General features: G+C 34.7%; 1 protein-coding gene across 11 annotated transcripts in view; it reads right to left on the reverse strand.

Annotated features, from left to right (window-relative positions):
- Window positions 1-23,642, reverse strand: part of GPHN (gephyrin) — a 411,021-nt gene that overhangs the window by 183,377 nt on the left and 204,002 nt on the right. For all 11 annotated transcript variants that reach the window (XM_007525822.2, XM_060174807.1, XM_060174805.1 and 8 more), the window contains one exon: window positions 15,432-15,566. In XM_007525822.2, the coding sequence (XP_007525884.1) occupies window positions 15,432-15,566 (135 nt within the window). The remainder of the gene's footprint in view (window positions 1-15,431; window positions 15,567-23,642) is intronic.

Below are 23,642 nucleotides of genomic sequence, written 5' to 3' on the forward strand. Positions count from 1 at the left end.
CAGACCCTTGGTTCTATCCTCTCAACTCCCCTTATATTTATAGCCTTAGGAAAAAAAATTAAAAACTATATGTCCTTATGGTATGCTAATGTTATACATTATTTATATTATATACATAGAATTTTGATCTTAAGTTTCTATGATAGCCCTGAATCCAAAATAATTTTGTAAAAAACTATACTTTTAAGCATTATTTCTTGTTCATTAGACAAAGAATTCATCCATGTTCTTTTATCTCCAATTTCTTATTTGTTAAAATGAAATTATTAAGCCTATTAAAGGTATGATATTAAGTAGTTATTAAGATGAGGTGTTAAAAAGTTATTAGGCATTTAGACTAGATATTTTTAAACTGTACAGCACATACATACATATTTTTAAGAAATAATACTATTTGTGTATGATATAGAAAAAGGTTACTTTCAAACTTCTGCTGACTATAATTTTCTACTCAGTATGATTAAGAAGAGAATGGCTTAACCAAAATATATAAGACACTCATATACACATGGCTACTAAAAAATACCCAAATTGTTGGTTCATGACAATTTATTATAAATCTTCAAGTCAGGCAAATGGTAGTACCTGGCCCTATCTAAATAAACCAAAAAAGTGTTTTTTCCTGTTTAAAAGATAACATAGATTACAGGGGTTAGGAAACATGTTGGCAGGTAGAGAACACTTAGTCTGAGCAAAACTCTAGGTTTGATCTATTTCATAATGCTATGCAAAGAAAGGGAACTCTACAGATGATGAAGCTGTGTTTTGATGTCATCCCTTTCTCAATCTCTCCCTCTCCCCCCATCTCTTTCCCTAAGTATATAGAATTTAAAAAAAGTGGGTTGGGAAGGTCACTCAATAGAGCCATGCATGCCTGAGAGCTTTAGTTCATTCTCCAGTGCTTCATAAAAAATATGTATAGATTATAAAAATAACCTGAATTTCCACCTTATGTAGTTTTGTCTACTACCTTTAATACACTACTATTTTATTTTGTACATTTTCCTGTGCCATTAAATATTCTCAAGGTCGGGTGGTAGCGCAGCGGGTTAAGCGCAGGTGGTGCAAAGTGTAAGGACCGACGGAAGGATCCCAGTTCGAGCCCCTGGCTCCCCACCTGCAGGGGAGTCGCTTCACAGGTGGTAAAGCAAGTCTGCAGGTGTCTGTCTTTCTCTCCCCCTCTCTGTCTTCTCCTCCCCTCTCCATTTCTCTCTGTCCTATCCAACAACAATGACATCAACAACAACAATAATAATAACTGCAACAAGAAAACAAAAAGGGCAACAAAAGGGAATAAATAAATACATATAAATATTCTCAAGGAAAAAAATCCTCATGTTACATAAATAACTTATACATGTATGTACTAGGTTATTTAGCCATATACATTAGTGCAGGTTCTAATTTTTATGAATATAAATTCTGTGATAAATAATTTCTATTTAAGTCTTATGTTAAGATATTTATTTGTTTAATTAATTTGACAGGACAGAGAGAAACTGAGAGGGGTAGGGAAGATAGGGACAGAAAAAGAGAGACACAACTTGTGAAGCTTTCCCCTTATAGATGGGGACCAAATGTTTGAAGACTGGTTCTTGCCCATCACAACATGTGTGTTCAACCAGGTGCACTGCTGCCCAGTCCCCATACTTAAGTGTTGATGGCCTCACTGATAATTTTAATAGGATAAATATTATTAGTCAAGATATAAGAGAATATTAAGGCTTATGTATATATATATGCATGCAAGTGCTGTTTGCTGAAAAGGTATACACATTAATTTTCATACTGGTGTGAATAGGAATACACACGTTGCTCCTTATAGTACTCATGATTATAATTTAAATTTTGTTACTAATTTAATTATTAAAATTGTGCTGTTTTATTTCTTAAGAATTCAAGTATTCTGCATGTTTCTTTGATGACTTTTCTTTTTTAATGGGATGACTGTCTTACTTATTCTATTTTTTTCCTGTGTGAGCTATTAGGAAAGCTCTTTTAGGCTATTAACCTTCTCTTAGATAGACTAGTTGCAATTTTCTTTTTCATATCAGCTCCACTATAGGACTCTTGGGGGCAGGGTTTGTAAGTCTATCCAGTGCTATATTTCTAATACCTAGCAGAGTATGTTGTTACATAACATGCAATTCAATTTCATTAAATTAATTTCTGACAGTTTGTGCTCTAAAATGAAAATATTAGAAATAAGGATGGCAGAAAATGAAGTTTTAGGTGAGGAAATACATGACCCATTTAAGAATATGTATTGTTTAAAAAGAGATCTAGAGAAGAGGTTATTTTGGGATATGATCTCTACTGAAGTCATTAATGAGATATGACCAGTAAATAGTGTAGATCTGAATCAGCTTTATCTGTTCAGTTCTACTGTTAAAGTAATAACAAACAGATTATTTTTGTTGAACTGCCCTTACAAGAAACATGCTTGAAATATGAACCAAAAGGTTATAGGAATCATAACTACTTAGTTATATTGAAAGTCAGTAATACTTGTACTACGTGACTTTCTAAAACTTTCACCTCCCTATTTTCCCAAAGCTGCTTTTGAGAGGAACATTTTTAAAGACTTATTTTATTTATTACATAAAGGAGAGGGAGGGCTTAATATGAAACAATGGAGGGGGGGAGTGGTAGAAGAGGGAATGAAAGAGGAGAGAGGGAGAGAGAAACCAGAGCACCACTTGGGTCCATGTGATGCCATAGGGTTGAATCAGGAACCTCAGTAAAGTTATTTCCCACAGCTGAAAGAGAAACTTTAAACAAGATTTATTCATTTTTTTTTCTTGAGAAAGAGAGAACCCAGAGCACTGCTCCAACTAGGTCCTCTTGCATGGAAGACCTGCACTCTACTTGCTGAGCCACTTTCCTGGCTGCCCTATTCTCCTATAACTTGAATAAAATTCTTTTTTTTAAAAAAAATTTCATTATCTTTATTTATTTATTGGATAGAGACAGTCAGAAATTAAGAGGGGAGGGGGTAATAGGGAGAGATACAAAGAGACACCTGCAGCACTGCTTCACCACTTGTGAAGCTTTCCCCCTGCAGGTAGGGACTTGGGGCTCGAACCTGAGTCCTTGCACATTGTAACATGTGCACTCAACCACATGTGCCACCACCTGGCCCCTTGAATAAAATTCTTGTAGATACCAAGAGAAAAATCAATATCCTATTCAGAAGACAAGCCTGACCTAAATGAGAATGATCTTAAATGAAATTAAAACACTTTGAGTTGATAATCTATAATTTTATATACTATAATGGCATGCAGCTGGCACAAATAAATGTAAGTTATTTTATATTAAATGGGTAGTAATATAATAGAAGGAAGAGGTAAATAATTCTATTTATTCAGCAAGTATAGAAATATTTCAAAGGAATATGATTACAGGACTATGATTATAGGCTTACAGGTCATTTTAAAGGCTACATAATAATGATACTTACAAATATGGTAACCAAGGTCTACTAGTTCTCTGATTAATAAGGTGGTAGAGAATGGCAGATATTCAATGTTCAGTGTCTCAGAACGCAATACATTTACATACTCAATGTTGTTAATTTTTCAAACAACTTTAGATCTGTAATTTTTAAATATCTGCCAGTAAATTGGTAAAATGCAAAAGTTAAATTGCTTCTTCTAGCATATCAATAAAGTGAACATGGATATGTGAAAGTAATCTAATGTTGGTATCCACACAAACTATAGGAAGCAAGGGCCTAAAAGTTGTGTACATACTTTCATATATAACTTCCAGAAGATTATCACAGATTTTTTTCTAAAATTGAAAAATAGGAAACAAAATAATCTAATTAGGAACTACTTAAAAAAATTCTACCTTCACAGGCTACAACACCAAACACAGATATGTGTTGTAGAAGTTATCTGAGAAGATACCTGAAAAATATATGTAAATATATCCATGATATAGAAAGATGTTCATATTACTAAGTGAATGAGATTTGTAAGACATATAGTTGAATAACAACAGCTAACATTAGTGAGCACTTCTTTATTAAAACACTGAAATAAAAATAAAAAATAAAAATAAAAAATAAATAAAATAATAAATAAATAAAAATAAAAAACTATAAATAGCACTATGAGGCAAATAAATCACATTTTTCAATGTACAGATTAGCTCATTAAGCTATATGGGTAATGTAACTTTCTGAAAGCTACGTATCTAAGGATTGGTTACATAGCTACATATCTTCATTGGCAGGCATGTCAAATCTCAGAATTTGAGTTGAAAGTCACTTTTCTTATTGACTTACAAAAGATCTTTGAATACATAGGGAATAACATCAGAAATACAGCAAGCATTAGGTTGTCAGAAAAGTAAGGACACATTTTTGTTTTCAATTTTTAAAAAATCTTTTATTGGGTAGAGACAGCCAAAAATCGAAAGGGAAGGGGGTGATAGGGAGAAAGAAAGAGAGACACCTGCATACTGCTTCACTGCTTGCAATGCTTTCCCCCTGCAGGTGGGGACTGGGGGGCTCGAACCCAGGTCCTCTTGCATTTTAACATATGTCAACCAGGTGTGCCACCACCCAGCCTTGTGACATATTTTTGCATAGGAAAGTATGTCATGATTTTTCTGACAACCCAATAATTTAAGAGTTATTATTTACTGAGGGTGGCTTTATAGCAACTTTTCTCCTTATATGAAGTTTCTAAATTTCCCAAATGAACATGTATATAATCTTATTATTTTCTTACTGAAGAAACACTATTTGACAAAACTATAGCTGTTTTAGAGGGTAGTTTCACATCTCCCCCCAAAATGTTAGTACCCTTCCCACATACCATAGAACCTTTTTATCCCCAGTTAGTATTTTCTCTTTCCCTTTAGTAAACTCAAGTCTCATACATAGACTAAGAGTTTATTTATGTTTCCCCAAGTCTTTCTCCTTGTTTTGTTTCTTATAATGCCACTTATAAACTATCTAAGCTATAAAAATATTTTATAGCTAATAATTTTCAGTTAGCTCTATCTTTTCACACTGCTAAAATTTGATTTGCAAGTTCAGATTTCAAAGTGGCAATTATACATTTCACATTGGTAAACTTCAATCACCAATATAATTTTTAAAATGTGAAGTAATTTGAAAAGGATCTTGGGACTCCATTTTCAAATAGCATTATATATAAAAGCAGAGAGAACCCTTAGTCAGATGAATAAAGAAACAAATCAATATAAAATACTATATGCTTTGTAGAATGTTATAGAATAACCTTTTGAAATAATTATAGACTCAAAATTAATAGCTAGAATATACTATAGTAACTTAATTTTGTTTTTTTAAGGATATGAAATACTTAAACACATTGGGGAGTTCTTTTCCCATCAGGAAGGACATAAGAGGACCATCTTTTATTTGAAATACCCCCAACTGTCTTCCTACCAAACCACAAAAAACAAAGCAAGCAAGCAGTTATAAAGAAGGAAAAATCAGACAATAATGACTGAAAGTAGAACTATTAGTTACTCAAAAGTTCACAGCAGTAAAGTATTTTAGTAAAAATGAATAAAACAACCTGGAAGGTACAAATGACACAAGCAGAGTACTAATGTATGTCAGTACTCAGTCAATAATGATGAAGTCATCATTTTAGGAAAGCTGAAAATATCTTTATTATTTTTTTGTTTATTATTACCAGGATTATCATTGGAGCTTGGTGCATATACAAAGCCACTGCCCTTGGTGGCCTTCCCCCCCCATAAGCACCTCTTTTTTTTTTTAATTTGGACAGAGACAGACATAAATTGAGGAGGGAAGAGGAAATACAGAGGTGTGGGGGAGAACAGGGGTTTGAACATAGGTCCTTGTACACAGCATGTGTATACTCTCAGGTGAGTCTCCACCTGGCTCCTGAAATTTGTATTTTTATTTTGAACTTCACCAGAGAAAATAACAGTCTTTGCCAATTATACTCCTAGTAGTACACTTATCTTCTAACACATAAGATAGACTTAAAAGAAAGCTCTATGTGCACAGCATATACTAGGGAAACATTTTTTTGCAATCCACGTGCAAAGTAGTATCGCATACCAAGTGAGTAGAGTTAGCTGGTAATTATAATTTTTGCTCATATCTATGAAATATTTTAGTGAAGTTCTACTGTGTACTGAGAATATATTTGTAATATTATCTCATGCAAAATATGAAAAAATAAGGTTGAACATACACAATTTTGACCCAGGATATTTTCAAAGAACAAGTCATTTTCTCATTTCTATTTAGTAGTAGTGTGGTCTAAAGATCCATGAGAATCCCTAGGATTCTCTCATAAGGTTACAAGATCAAAATTATTTTAATAATATCAAGATAATACTTGTCTCTTTCATTATCCTGAAATTTGTAATTATGGTACAAAAGCAATAACAATACCTTACTGCCAATCAAGATGGTGGATTTAAACATATGAATAGTCATTGTATTGGTCATTTCAAAGAGTTAAAAAATCAGTTTAAGCAGTTTTTAAAAAGAAAAGCTACTGTTTTTATTTTTTTTTTCCCGGAATTTGTTTTGTTTTGTTTTGTAGGCAGTAGGGGATGAATGCAGAATCTCATGCATATGTGATACTATTGAGCTTCCTGGGCCATTTTTTTTTTCCACTTTTAATTCAGATTGAGACAGAGAGAGAGGGAAGAAGGAGAAAGAGAGATGCAAACACACAATAGTAGTGCTTTAATACCAATGGAGCTCCCTGCTGTCATTATGCATCTGTGTAGCACCAGAGCTTTAACCCAGGGCTTAGTGCATGGCTTCACAGGGAGGGTTATCTCCTGGTCTTAGAGAAACTAGCTTTATTTAACATTATTCTGAAATGAAACAGTAAATATTAAATTAATTAATTAACACTTTATTTTTGAATGTGACAAAATGGGAAGTGTGGAGAAAGTAATTGCCCTTTAAACCAAAAGGTATAGTTGCTACAAGGAGAACCACTTACACAGTTTGAGATTTAAGCTGAACTAGACTGGTTTTGTACAGATTACCCTGCTTTCTTAAAAGAAAGACTGACAAAGTATAACTAGACTTATATGTCTGGCAGACATTTTCTAGAAGATGAATAAAATGAATCTGTGATTTCAAGGAAAGTGGCAGGATTTTTTTCCTTGCAAATGATAAAATTCTAATTTTTAAGCAAACATTAAAGTTGTGGAAAATGTATACTTGTCACTGAGAACTTGAGGATGTCCAAAGCTTCCAAGATTTTTTTTATGACTGTGGTTGATTACTTTAATAAAGATGATTTTTATATAATAGTATGAATTATGCCAACAGTCCTATGTATTTATGATTGATAAATGTGTTGCAAAGTCATATTTGAGTATAAGATCCATTTAAACTTGAAGACAGACCAGTTAATGAATTTTAATATATCAAATATAAATGACATGTGAGTGTCTTTAGTGCCATACTTCAGCTACCTTTAATAGATTATGAATTATGAACATTGAGTAGTACCAAGGGATACCCACAAATTATCTGGAAGTACCATTAAAAATAGTCCTGTATTTTTTAACAACACAAGTGTATGAGACTGGATGTTTTTCTTCACATTCTTCAACCAAAACAACACATTACAAAAGTATGAATACAGAAGGAGATGTGAGAATATCATTGTCTATTGAACCAAACATTAAATACATATGTAAAATGTAAAACAATGCCATCCTTCTTAGAATATTATTTGAACTTTCTATACCAATGTGAGTTATATTAACATATAAATACCTGATTTTTACTTTGAAATAAATATTCAAGTATGTTTTGATTTCTAGCACAGTAAATATTACTAGATTTAACCCATACAAACAGGAGCAATTTGAATTATTCAATTAATTTTTAAATGTATTAAAGGAGCCATTGTGTTTGACACTGCTGATTTTGACTCATAAGGTTAAAAATAATATTGTTCAATATATTCTCCTCTTCCTCTGCTCTATTGGGAAACTGACTTTCAGAGAATATACTTTTGATTTGTTTTCTAATCATTGAAATATTTGTTATCTCCATACCCATAAATTTCTAAATACTATTGAATGCTGAATCAATGTTTATATAACAATGTTGATATAATGTCAGACAAAAGTAAAAAATCTTGATGGTGCAGTCTTATTGATAGTAGTTAGGCTCTTTAAATAACAGAAAATAAGAGAAAGTGAAATATTAATAGCTTAACTGTTGGAGTTTTGGACTTTCATTTCTGAGTCTCCTAGTTAATACTTAGCACCACATATACTAGAGTGGTTGTCTCACTTCTCTCATGTAAAACTCACTCTCACAAGGAATAAATAATGTAGGGCCAAGGCAGTAGTGGCACATTCAGTAGAGTGCATGTTACCATGCACATGGACTTGGGTTGAAGTCCTCAGCCCCCACCTGCAGGAATAAAGGTTCACAAGCGGTAAAGCTATGCTGCAGATGTCTCTCTTTCTCTCTCCATATCTCTCCTTCAATCTCAATTTGACTCTGTCCCCCCAAAAAAGTAAAGTATTAAACAAAATAAACAGTGAATAAATAGAGCTAGAAGATAGCTCATCTGGAAGAGAGCATATTTTATCATTTACAAGTCCAGTCGCAGGAGTCCCTTGCACCACATGGGAGCACAGGGAAAGCTTCCCAAATGGTGAAATAGTGCTGTGGTGTCTTTCCTTCTCTTTCTCTGTCTCATTCTGTCTCTGAGATTAAAAAGGAAAGGGTAAAAAATGTCTTTTGTAAGTGGTGGAATCATGTAGGCATGAAGCTTGGCAGGTGAAAAAAAAAAGTGGAAAATAGCTTGCATGAGTCAGTTAATCTTTCTCTAAGTTAAAAAAAAATTAGCAAGTTCATGAAATTTCCCCAGAGACTTGGAATTGTATTGTTTAGGGCCAATTAACTAAACTAACCATATCACATCATCACCCTGGCATTTAGTTAAGGAAACTGGCAGGAATACTCTAAAACAAACAAACAAACAAACAAAAACACCAGGAGAAAATTTCATAAGGACTATCATTCTGACAATAGATTAATGATAGCATTTTTGATATGTAGAGGAAATCCTACTGACTCTCAAGTATACACATTAAAAATTCATAATGAAGAAAAATTCATATTCTCTATCCAGAGAAATTTCAATTCTTTTACTTAATGACAATAATATATAAGTTGTACTAATTGAAAACAGCCTGAAAGCTACTTCCTACTATTTCCTCCCTTGCCCACTAGGCTTCCCACCTTCATGATCCCACCTCAAAAGGTAGACTGTCTTTCTTTCTTTTTTCTTTTTCCCTTTTCATTAAAGGATGATAATAAACCTATTAATAAGCCATAATTTTGCTCTTTGTTTAAATATAAGGTTAAACTTAGTGTATTAAATTAATTCAGACATTCACTGTTTTTTTTCTTGTGATATTATTTTGTTTCTTAGGCTCTTGATTTGTAATAGTGAGTCACTGACTATCATAATTGAAAATCAGCACTTATTTATGGTATGAATCATGTTCACATGAACATAGAATTTATCTATTGTAGAGTTAATTTTTAGGTAGTCATTTTTAGGAGACTAACACCTTTTTAAAATTTGAGTCCCCTAGCTATTGCCTACTCTTCTTTAAATAGAATCTATATGCTATTTGAGTCCTGGTTTTGGCTTAGGTACTGTTTACTTAAGGCAACACTATTCTAAAATTGCAAATTTGTTCTTAAAAGATACTTTACTGTGTCATAAAGATGAGTGAAAAAAATCATGTCATTTCAATCAGATTTCATTAAAGAAAATTATTACTTTTTCTTCCATACACAGTAAAATGTCATTTTAGCAAATAAACATTTGCTGGAAACAATATAATTCTATGAATAATTACTTAGAAAAGAAATTATATGGTTGTCTTCATTAGATTTTGATCACTATACCAACAAGGAAATCCAAACCTGAACATTTTATGAATTTTTCCCCTCATTATAGTTAGAGAATCTTAAAGGATTAAAGCACAAAGTAGAATATTGTACTGTAGTGAGAATATAAAATTTAACTATAAGCTAATGTTAAATATAATAATTGAGTGAAGAAGAATAGATGCACACATACAAGTGGATGGGAAGTCCTTCAGCTTAAACACTGCCCAGTGAGAATATACAGAGGGGAATGTTGGGACTCTTACTTTTAAATCATAATTTGGTTAATTAATCCTTTTGTGTTTTCACAAAGACTTGGCTAAATGATTCTGAATGTTATTCCAAGAGTATTTGTATTCCTGCTGATAAATCATGGTACTTAGTATACCTTATGATAATCTGAAGCTGTCTGCTTTGCCCATTTGTAAAGGTCACTGCTTTCCCATCATCTGTCAAATACTTACATAATAAATTCAACAATGTTGCTGGAGAGACTTCAGGGATCATTTCTTTCTTTTTCAAAAAAAAAAATTTAGTTTTTTTAACTGGGTAATAAGTTAATATGTCTTTAACTGGGTAATAAAAAACAGAGTTATTTTATTTCTCTTTTACTTGGGGGATTAATGGTTTATAGTAAACACAGTTTTTGATACATGAGTAAAATTTATCAATTTTCTGCAAAAAAACCCCAGCTTAGGTCCTTCTCTAACATCATGTGTCAGGACTTGAACCCTACCCCTGACCCCACCCCACCCCAGAGTCATGTACATTGGTACAATATACCTTCCCTGTTGGGAAGGCAGCTATCACTTTCACTATAGACATGGAGTCCATAAAGTTGAGCAATCTGCTTAAAGTAGAAAAGTTACTAAGGAGAGAAGCTAGCATTTGAATCCAGATTTTTCTATTATCAAGTGGTTTTATCTAGTGACAATTCAAGATTAAATAGTATTTATAGAATGAACAAAATAATTTTTCACATATATTTATGTATATGGGTTTCTGCATGCTTAATGTGAAACATAGAAGGGAAATTTCTATGGCATTTGGCTAACATTAATATGCACTAAATTCTAACTATTATGATCAATATTCAGTAAGAATATCAATGTTAAAACCGGGCTGGGGAGACAGAATAATGGTTATGCAAAAGCCTTTCAAGCCTGAGGCTCTGAAGACCAGATTCAATCCCCAGCATCACCATAAACCAGAACTGAGCAGTATTCTAGTCTCTTTCTCTCTGTGTCTGTTCTTTCTCATTAAAATAAATACATATTTTTTAAAAAGAATATCAATGTTAAATTTAGAATGTGTTCTACTTTTGTGCTGTATATCATCATTTTTTGGGTGTTTCCTATACATCTCAGATTGAATACATTCAACATAAAGTTGTATTACTTTTCCTTTGCTTTACTTTAAAAATGGCTTCTATTCCTTGAATTATAAATAACATCATTTACCAAAGTCTCAAATTAGAAACCAAAATCATTTTGACTTCTTTTTTGCATTAAGATTTTATGCAAAAGGGACGGGTCAGGGAGTGGTTTAGTGCACATATTACCTCACTTAAGCCCATTCTCCCTACCTGCAAGAAGAATGCTTCACAAGAAGTGAAGCAGGTCTGCAGGAGTCTACCTATTTCTTCCTTTCAGTTTCAATCTGTGCTAGCAAATAGTGCATGTTTGTGTGTGTGTGTGTGTGTGGGGGGGGGTGCACTAGGAGTGGTGGATTCATAGTGCTCGCACTGAGCCCCAGCGATAACCCTTGTAGCAATTAAAAACAAAGGATTTTATATGATAAAATTAGAAAAATATGGTTCATTTAAAACAAACTTAATTGCTAAAATCTATAGTTGTGAAATCTGATAGACAAAAACATTTCTTTAATTATTTAAAATATAAAATACCTGATAACTTAAAATTGAACTTTGAAGTCATTATAATAGGGTATTCATATACTAAAGAAACATTTTAAGTTTTTATTTATAAAATAGAAGCACTGACAAGAATATAGGATAAGAGGGGTATAATTCCACACAATTCTCCCTACCAGATATCCATATCCCATCCCCTTCCCTGATAGCTTTTCTATTCTTTATCCCTCTGGGAGCGTGGACCCAGGGTCATTATGGGGTGCAGAAGGTGGGAGGTCTGGCTAAAGAAACATTCTAATCCAAGAGTTCTTAATGATGACTGCCTCTGGTAACAATTGCTTTTAAAGTGGCCATTAACCTGGTGCACAACGGTGGAGGAGAACTTGATTTGGGGTAGGGAATACTGTGCAGACATTTTTCATGAGATGAGAAATAGTATCCATGTTTCAATAATTGTACTGTAAATTATACTATCACACCCTCAATAAAACAAGTTGGAAAAAAATGAAGTGGTCATTACTTGGCTGGGGTGACTTTATAGGAGTAGCACACCAGACTCGTATATGAGAAGTTCCAGGTTCAAACCCAGGCTCCATCATAGCCAGAGATGGTTAAAAAAACTTCTGTCACACCCATTTTGCAGTTACACAATGGCTAGAAAACCAGGTAATCCTTGGTATGGCAGGTGAACAGAAAAACGCTTAAGTCTCTCAAATAAACAGTCACTACTCTCTGTGAAAACAACAGTGGTTATAAAAAAAAATGGAGGGGAAATGAGGGAAGGTAGAGGTATCTCTGATATAGTAATACTGAAAATTTGTGTATGTTGAATTTTGTATATATTTATAAGTATGAAACTACACTATCTTATAATATTGTAAACCAGTGTTAAATAAATAAGAACAGAAAAATAATAAAGTGGGCATTACTTCTGAATATAATTCTGAAACTTCTACATTTTATAAAATATTATGCTTCATTTTTATTTATCCTTAATGTTCCTGCTGAATGTTAGTTTCTAGAGAACTTTGCTCTGATCATCCTATCTAAGCAAGGGTCCTCTTCTATTATTTTTTATCATGAAAATGTTCTCATTTTCTTCTCAGCAGGGACTCCAATTTGTAATAATTTATTGTGAAAGTACAATTATTAGAATTATTTGTATTTGTCTATGTTAATACTGGGTTGTCGTAAAAGTCATGACACATTTTTGTATAGAATATACAATCATATATACCAATATACTATCATATAAACTGTGAACTCCAAAAAAGGAAGCATTATATCTGCCACCAATATAAAAGCATATGTAAAAATATCTATTTTAGAGGTCTGAAGATAGCTGACCCAACAGTCTTTCTATTGGTTCAAGCCTAGCACCACATAAGAAACCCAAGAGTAATATCACGGAAACTCTATGGATGGTATGCTGGTGCTAAATTGCTTCTGTTCTTTTTCTTTTCTTGTTCTAAATTAAAAAACTGGGCCTAGACATCACTTGGTGATGTTATATATCTGTAAGCCATGAGTTCATTCTCTGGTGTAGAATCAAAAAACAAAAACAAAACCATCCAACCAACCAACCAACCAACCAAACAAACAAAAAAACCACAATAAAAATTAAAAAATCTACTTTAGATTCAATTTAGCATATTTATAACTTGAAGCTTTTAGTTGAAAGATTAATTTGATTTTCATTCCTTTTGAAAATCAGCATTCAATTCGGGTTTAATATTTTGATTTAGATTAAAAGTTTAATTTTAAAGTTATACCAAAGTTATAGCATTATTTTTAATATATACATTCTGGTACTGGTAAAATTATCTAAAAAGGGGTAGAGTTACTCCAAGATAAAAATTGGACAACAATGCTAGAAAATAAATTCAAATATAGAGAGGGCTTTGCTGAACTTATTATCAGTTTGAACATCTATGTATTACCTAAGGAAAAAAGTCAAGATAAGGTACTTGCTTAAAGATTTGCAATAAGTAAATTAACTTTATAATTGTTAATACCTGTCAGTATTGACCTTTTTGGACTTTAATAAATTTGGAAATATTAAGCAGTTTTTGTAAACTGTATTTGATATTACCTGTATAGCTAAAGTGCAATTATAGAATTTCAAACAGGCTAAAGAATTACTATTTTAATTAAATTTAGATTTAAAAATTAAATTTAAAATCCTAAATACTTAAAAAAAAGTGTTTTAGTTCATAATAGGGTATAAAGACATATTTTAGTGTCCTGGATAGTTCTACATTCCCAATATCTAGGTGTTCATATTTGGTGAAGAATCAGAAATTTGTAGTTAACTGAACGGTTAATTATTTCCCAGAATTCATAAGAGTTCAGTTTAACATAGTTGTAGTTTAGTGTCCACAGTGAATTATTTTATTTTATGAATGTAAAAAGACACAGATGAGATTATTCTAATAATTTCACATTTTGAGATTTGTGTTTTCATTCACTTATGGTATAGCTGACTGACACCTGAATGGCATTTAAAAACACTTTCATATCATTTTATTGATGAAACGCTGATTTATATGGTTGTCCCAGGAGTACAGTCCCACATCTCCCTAAGATGAGTGCTATCACACTTTACTCCACTACATACATTTTATATCTAGAATGTTCTTAGAGATTTTCTTCATTCTGCAGTGAATAGTATTTTAAAAATTAATCTAAAAACAGTGATAGAATAATAATACTCTGAAGAATTCATTGAGACCTACCATGTAATGTAAAAGCAAATGCATAAGTTCTTAACTTTGATGACAGAGAGAAAAAACCACAGTTGGAAAATTAATTGTCAGATCCCTGAACAAATTTAATGCACACAGCCTAATACCTAACTAAAGGGAAGGAATATTACTATTAATCTCATGCTGTCAGTACTGGGTCCAACATATATCAAACTTAAAACACAACTTGTTAACTGGTTAGGAAATGAGCATTTCAGGAGAAAACAGTCATAGTTGTAATAGAGTTGGCTATTTCACTTATATACATGAAAATGTGAGATGGTAGCAAATGTATAATCTCCCCCCACCAACCCACCCACATGATTCAGTCCTTGGGATTATAAAAAAAAATACCTTTCCCACCCCCCCAAAAGGTTGGCATTAAAAATTTCTTTCTGATTAATTTAGATTTATTTCCAAATATTAGGCAGCAACATTCCAAGTTGAACACGTTTGAAAAAATTTGGAATGATACTAGAGCAGGGAGCTACCCCAACTTGAATAAATTGAAAATAATCCATTTGGTGATTCTACCTTAATTATCTTGCCGTTTATTGGCCAGAAATACACCCATCCTCTGCATAAATAGATACATTCACATTTATACTGATGGTTATGCTAAAAAATAACAAGTCTACAACAGAGCAACAGTAGCTACAGAAAGTTATATTCATAGCTGTGATGTAAGAGTAGACAATTTGTATGAACTTCTATTGTCCTACCATTGGTCTAATATGATAATTTCTGTGAAACTGGAGGTGGTGATTATCATACAGTATATTTAGTTTTCACTGTATTATCATGCATGCAACTCAACCTTAATAAGGAGAGGGGAATATTGGTTACTCTTCCCAGGTTCACATAGTAGATGAGATGTAGGATGACTAAGAAGTGTACTTACTTTTGGTGTTGGGCAGGAAGCTGTTGAAAGGCGAGATGTGGCCTGAGCACGAGGCGATTCTGAAGGAGTAGTGCTGAGGGAGGCTGTGTCTCGTGGGAGCACCTGAACACCACGAGAAATGATGGAGTCTGGAATCTGAACAAGGGGAACAATACAGCTTAATTATTCTGAAAATACCAACATGTCCACCTAAAAAACTTCTTTGTGCCTTTGTTAATCAGTTCTCATGTATTTGGCCTCACTCTTAGGTAAAAATACATCCAAAAACTTGGAAGAGAATAGAAAACTTCAGATTCAGAATATGCCCTTTGGCTAAATAATATTTCATAAAATGTATTTATTATTTTAAAAACATAAATTTTATTTGTTTTATGGTTTTTAAAATTTTATTAAAATAATGAGAGAGCTAGATAGCACAGAGAGAAAAAGAAAGAGAGACCAGAGCACTGCTTAGCCCTGGTTTATGGTGATACTGGAGGCCAAACCTGGGACTCTGGAGCCTTGGGCATGAAAGTCTTTTTGCATAACCATTATGTTGTCTCCCCAATCCTGCTCATTTTCATTGTGAATGGAGTTAGCATTGTGGCTAGGAGTAGTATTTGGTATATATATATATATATATATATATATATATATATATATATATATATATATATATATATATGTTCTGCCACTTAAAAATGATTTAATTTGGTTTACTTTGACAATCCCAAGGTTAAGATTTGCTGTATCATACAAGACCTTACCATGATTTATGCCATTTAATGCTATTTACATATAGCTGTATCTTATATAGTGACACAATCAGTTGCTTCTGATATTCCTGGTCTAAGATTATAGGCAATTTGATATTTCAAAAAGTTTGAGACTTTCAATCTATCTTTTTTCTTTTTTTAAATTTCAATTTATTTATAAAAACGAAACATTGACAAATCATAGGATAAAAGGGGTAAAACTCCACACAATTCCCACCACCAGAACTCTGTATTCCATCCCCTCCCTTGATACCTTTCCTATTGTTTAACCCTTTGGGAGCATGGAACCAAGGTCATTGTGGGATGCAGAAGGTGGAAGGTCTGGCGTCTGTAATTGCTTCCTTGCTGAACATGGATATTGACAGGTCGATCCATACTCCCAGCCTGCCTCTCTCTTTCCCGAGTGGGGAAGGGCTCTGGGGAATCAGAGCTCCAGGACACTTTGGTGGGGTCGTCTGTCCAGGGAAGTCTGGTTGGCATCATGTTAGCATCTGGAACCTGAGACTTTCAATCTATTTTTCCCTTTTCATATCGATTAAATAGTGATTTATAGGGGCCGGGCAGTAGTGCAGCAGGTTAAACGCGCATGGATTCAGGTTCGAGCTCCTGGGCCCTTACCTACAGGGAGGTTGCTTCACTGGTGGTGAAGCAGGTCTTCAGGTGTCTTTCTGTCTCTCCCTTTTCCCCCCTCCTCTCTTGATTTCTTTCTGTCCTACCCAACAACAACCACAATAATGATAATAAGGGTAACAAAAGAAAAAAAAATATCCTCCAGGAGCAGTGGATTTGTAGTGCAGGCATGGAGCCGCAGCAACAACCCTGGAGGCAAAAAAAAAAAAAGTGATAAGTTAATAGGGGTGTATATTAACACCACTCCCGCCACCAAAGGTCTATGTCCCTACCCTCACTCTCCTCCAGTGAAGCTAAAAATCTACCCTCACCCTCCACCCAGTTTATTTTTTTATTTTTTTATTTTGGTGCAATACTCTAAGCTCAGTCAAATTCTACTTTGCTTTTCCTTATGTTCTTCTTTCTCCACTTCTGCTAATGAGTGGGATCATCTCATACTTGTTTTTCTCTTTCTGACTTACCCACATAACACAATTCCTTCTAGCTCCATTCAAAATGGGGCAGAGAAGGTGGGTTGATTTTTCTTTTTCTTTTCTCTCTCTCTTTTTTTTTTTTTTTTTTACCAGAGCACTGCTCAGCTCTGGCTTATGGTGGTGTGGGGGAATTGAACCTGGGAGTTGAGAGCCTCAGGCATGAAAGTCTCTTTGCATAACCATTATGCTATACCCCCACCCCTAGGTTCACTATTCTTAATAGCTGAGTAGTATTTAATTGAGTACATATGTAACAACTTTCTTAGCCATTCATCTGTTGTTGGGCACCTAGGCTGCTTCCAAGTTTTGGCTATTATGGATTACAAGCAATTACAGAAGCCAGACCTTTCACCTTTTGCACCCCATAATGATCCTGGGTCCATGCTCCCAGAGAGATAAAGATCAGGAAAGTTTCCAATGGAAGGGATAGGTAATAGAGCTCTGGTTGTGAGAATTGTGTGAAATTGTACCCCTCTTAACCTATGGTCTTGTTGATCATTATTAAATCAATAAAAGTGATTTAATTCCTGGATATTTCCAATCTGAGATTCATTCTCTACTATACTTTTTCTATTACAGGAAGTGATTCACTGGAAACAGTGCTTCACCAACTGCAAAGCTTTCCCTTACAGATGGGGACTAGGGGCTTGAACCTAGATCGTTGTGCATTATAGCATGTATGTTCAACCAGGTGTACCACCATCTGGCCCCATATAGTAATATTAATTTCCATTTTTTAAAAGGAAAATGCATTCATGAATTACTTTCACAATTGAAAATTTTAGCAGTGAAAATCATGAGAAAGACTGTATCAAAAGCTAAGAAGTGGTCAATACACTGAACTATAGAGAAGGAAAAGTAGGAGCCCAATGTTTTGTACACAGTTTATACTTAATATTTCCTTAGTAGTAAGGAAGTATAAATAGCCATTACCTCTGAGAAACAGAGTTCTATTGCAACAGGAAGAATGTACCAAACTAATAAGTCAGAAAATTAAATAGAAAGGATGTTTATCTTGATGGCCTTTATTTCAGCTTTATAAAAAATAAGAGATAAGGACAATGACATAAAAAGAGGTAAAGTCACACCAACAAGGATGCAGAGGTTACATAGGCTCCTGTGCTAAATATGAATAGACACAGGCCCTAGGTCAGATTGATGGGGTTAACACTTAATGGTATTTATATACTTTTCCCATAGCTACTTCTCTGCCATGATCCAGCTTTCTAGTCCTATTCTCAACTCTGATACCATCTTCCCAGTTAACACTTTTAGTCCACCTGCATGTTAGCTGTGGGGCTCAGGCAAAAATTAGTAAAGTCATAAGCCTCTTGGAATATACCTAAAATAGACTTCCTAGCTTCTTCCAACATGAAGACCCAAATCTCACTTGCTATATTCTTACCTTTAGGTTCCTGATTATTAAACAGTTTGTTCTGCTTTATATCTTACTACTTTTCAGTCACCAAGTTGCAGATGCTACTATGATGCCAACCTGACTTCCCTGGGCAGACAATCTCACCAATGAGTCCTACCTCACTAGGGAAAGAAAGAAACATGCTGGGGGTATGGATAGACCTGTCAACACCTATCTCTAGTGGAGAAGGAATTACAGAAGCCAGACCTTCCACCTTCTACTTCCCATAAAGATCTTTTTTTTTATTTTTAAATTTTTTATTTAAGAAAGGATTAGTGAACAAAAGCATAAGGTAGGAGGGGTACAACTCCACACAATTCCCACCACCCAATCCCCATAACCCACCCCCTCCCATGGTAGCTTTCCCATTCTCTATCCCTCTGGGAGCATGGACCCAGGGTCATTGAGGGTTGCAGAAGGTAGAAGGTCTGGCTTCTGTAATTGCTTCCCCGCTGAACATGGGTGTTGACTGGTCGGTCCATACCCCCAGTCTGCCTCTCTCTTTCCCTAGTAGGGTGTGTCTCTGGGGAAGCTGAGCTCCAGGACACATTGGTGGGGTCTTCAATCCAGGGAAGCCTAGCCAGCATCTTTATGGTGGTCCCATAAAGATATTTTGTCTATGCTCTGAGAGGGATAAACAATAGGGAACCTATCTATGGAAGGGATGGGATATGACACACTGGTAGTAGGAATTGTATGGAATTGTACCCCTCTTATTCCACAATCTTGTTATCTTGTCAATCATTATTAAATCATAAATAAATAGAAATATTTGACTCTGAATAAAAAAAGAGATAAAGTGTGAAAATTGCCATTTGTCAGTATGTTAAAGAGCCAATAGCAACAGAGATCAACGAAAGACTTTCCAAGGAGTAGTGTGGATCCAACTAGAGTAAAATTTGTAGCTAGTTACATCAATACAAATAAGAAAGAGAAATGCCACCTAACTTACAAAAGAAATAATTCAGAGAACTAATCTATTTTTGTGCAGTATTATGTAACTGTTAGCATGGAGAAAACAATTTATCTCAGTTGTTCTCAATCCCTTTGTAGATATAATTTCAACTGTGAATTATTAAACAATAATATTTTCCTCATTAAGGGAAATTATAATGGAGTTAAGACTTGCTAAGAAAGTAAGCTAATTCTATCTATGTTTTGTCACTGTACTAAAGATAATTTGACTAACTGGGTGAACAGTTTAAAGAGTATGGAGAGTTAGTTATTAAAATTAGACTATAGATCCAAGTATCACTTATTTTTGAACTGTGTAGTTTCTAAAAATACCAAGGAAACTAATGATGAAAAACTCCAACAGAAATACAGAGATGGATGGATTCGACTTCCGGAGGTGGAGCTACAAGCAGCAGATCGCCTCTTCTCCTCTCCTCTCCTCTCCTCTCCTCTCCTCTCCTCTCCTCTCCTCTCCTCTCCTCTCCTCTCCTCTCCTCTCCTCTCCTCTCCTCTCCTCTCCCCTCCCCTCCCCTCCCCTCCCCTCCGCTCCCCTCCTCTCCTCTCCCAGGCCAACTAGGAATACCAAAGGAGACCACCTGGGACCGAAACAAAACAGGACTAGAATGACCACAGGAACCCACTAAATCACCAGTGAGTACAAACACGTGTGACTAGTGACAGAGAGGAGAGAGGAGCCTAGGGAGAGATTAAGTGACTGCTAACAGTTCAGCAGTTTATCAGTGAAACACCACCTCCAGTCAGCTCCACCAACAAGGGGATAGCTTAAGGGAGGAGAGGACTTCCCAGAGACTCACCAAGTGCAACTCTGAGTCTCCATTGCTACTACCCTCAGAATGTGGAGCAGCGACAGGGAGGGACACATGGGGACAGAGATCTAACCAGGAAACTCAAGAGAAGACCTATACCTCAGTGGCATAGCTGAGGGGCTGTGAAAGTCTCTTTGCATAACCACTGGAGTATCTCTGCCACACCCTGCTTTATCTCTTGGTCCGGAGTCAGTGACTAAGCTAAGAAGGCTATTGATAGTTTAAAAGCCCTCAGGCTCCCATAGCCTACAGGGAAGGAAAAAAAAAAAAACAGGCTTTTAAACCACTGAGCTCCAACTCAGGGATTGAAACAACTGTTAACTTCCACCACTGTGAACCCTTTAATTAACTTACTTAGACACAAGTCAATAGTGATCAATAATTTGAAAAGTACTGATAAAGGGAACTCATAACATAATATATAAAATGGTTAAAACAACAAGAAAAAATATTGGAGACTCGAACCAGGACAAGAGTCCAGCTAAAAGTCCTCCAGAGGGTGAAGCAAAAAATAATGAGTTCAACACCCAAACATTAGCTAAGGAAATAATAACAGGAGTGAGTAAAGAATTTGAAAAAATTGTAATCAGAAATGCAGGAACAACAAATGAGACTATGGAAGAAAATACTAATTATCTCATGGTTATTAGAGAGCTGAAAGCTGAAATCGCTGAGCTAAGAACGCAACTAGCTGAACAAGCTAAAACAGTATCAGAGCAGGGCAACAAAATAGATGAACTCCAGAAAACAGTAGAGGGCAGAGAGAATAGAATCTATGAGGCTGAAGACAGAATTAGCAAGATTGCGGATGAATTAGAGACAACTAAAAAAGAAGTAAGAGATCTAAAAAAGAGATTAAGAGATGCTGAAAACAACAACAGAGTCCTATGGGATGACTTCAAAAGAAACAATATACACATTATTGGCATACCAGAGGAAGAAAGAGAAGGATAAGAGGAAAGCATTTTCCAGGCCATAATAGCTGAAAACTTCTCTAGTCTAGACAACATCAAAGACACAAAGATTCAAGAAGCCCAGAGGATCCCAAACAGAATTAACCCAGACCTAAAGACACCAAGACATATCATACTTAGAATGGAAAGGAATAAGGATAAAGAAAGGTTCCTGAAGGCTGCAAGAGAAAAAACAAAGAGTCACCTACAAAGGAAAACCCATAAGATTAGCAGCAGACTTCTCCATACAAACACTACAGGCCAGAAGAGAATGGCAAGATATCTATCAAGTGCTCAATGAGAAAGGCTTTCAGGCAAGAATACTATATCCTGCTATACTGTCATTCAGACTAGATGGAGGTATCAAAACCTTCTCAGACAAGCAACAGTTGAAGGAATCAACTATCACCAAGCCTGCCCTGAAAGAAGTTCTGAAAGGTCTCCTATAAACAATCAGACCACCACAAATAGGACATATATCAAAACACTCTAAAACTCTACAAGAATAGCATTAAAATATCTTCAATCTTTGATATCAATAAATGTCAATGGCCTGAATTCACCTATTAAAAGACACAGAGTAGGAAGATGGATCAGAAAACACAACCCAACAATATGCTGTCTACAGGAAACATACCTACCTCAACAAGACAAACACAGACTTAAACTGAAAAGATGGAAAACTATCATACAAGCCAATGGCCCACAAAAAAGGGCAGGAACAGCTATTCTCATATCTGACATGATAGACTTTAAAATACATAAGATTAAAAAACATAGGAATGGACACTACTTAATGCTCAGAGGATCAGTCAATCAAGAGGACTTAACAATTATTAACATCTATGCACCCAATGAGAAGCCATCTAAATACATCAAACTTCTACTGAAAGAGCTACAGCAATGTATTAACTGTAACACAATCATAGTAGGGGACTTCAACACCCCACTCTCTCAACTTGACAGATCATCCAGGCAGAAAATCAATAAAGACATAAGGGAGCTAAATGAAGAGATAGATAAACTAGAACTATTGGACATTTTCAGAGTCATTCATCCCAAGAAACTGGAATACACATTTTACTCGAATCCACATGGGTCATTCTCAAGGATAGACCATATGTAAGGCCACAAAGACAGCATCAGCCAATTCAAGAGCATTGAAATCATCCCAAGCATCTTCTCAGACCACAGTGGAATTAAACTAACACTTAACAATCAACAAAAGATTAGTAACAGTCCCAAAATGTGGAAGCTCAACAGTACACATCTTAACAACTTCTGGCTCAAAGAGTAAATCAAGGAAGAAATCAAAATGTTTTGAGAGTTCAATGAAAATGAAGACACAAGCTATCAAAATATTTGGGACACAGCTAAAGCAGTACTAAGAGGGAATTTCATAGCTATACAAGCACACATTAGGAAACAATAAAAAGCACAAATAAACAGCCTGATTTCACATCTTAAATACCTAGAAGAAGAACAACAAAGGAACCCTCAAGCAACCAGAAGGACAGAAATCACTAAAGTTAGGGCAGAAATAAATAACATTGAGAATAGGAAAACCATACAAAAGATCAACGAAAGTAAATGTTGGTTCTTCGAAAGAGTAAACAAAATTGACAAACCTTTAGCCAGACTCACAAAACAAAAAGGGGAGAAGACCCAAATAAATCGGATAGTAAATGAAAGAGGAGATATCACAACAGACACTGCAGAAATTCAACATATCATGCGAGGCTTCTATGAACAACTATATGCTACCAAGCTAGAGAACCTGGAAGAAATGGACGATTTCTTAGATACCTACCAACTTCCAAAACTAAGTAAAGAGGAAGTGGATAACATGAACAGGCCCATCACAGCTAATGAAATTGAAACAGTTATCAAAAATCTCCCCAAAAATAAAAGTCCTGGACCAGATGGTTTTACAAATAAATTCTACAAAACCTTCAAAGAAGAACTAATACCTCTACTTTTAAAAGTCTTCCAGAAGATTGAAGACACTGGAATACTCCTGCCAGCTTCTATGAAGCCAACATCACCCTGATACCAAAAGCAGACAGGGACACAGCCAAAAAATAAAAGTACAAACCAATATCTCTGATGAACATAGATGCGAAAATATTGAACAAAATTCTAGCCAACCGGATACAGCATTATATCAAAAAGATTGTTCATAATGACCAAGTGGGGTTTATC

The sequence above is a fragment of the Erinaceus europaeus genome, chromosome 16 (assembly GCF_950295315.1).
Source record: "Erinaceus europaeus chromosome 16, mEriEur2.1, whole genome shotgun sequence".
Classification (NCBI taxonomy): domain Eukaryota; kingdom Metazoa; phylum Chordata; class Mammalia; order Eulipotyphla; family Erinaceidae; genus Erinaceus; species Erinaceus europaeus.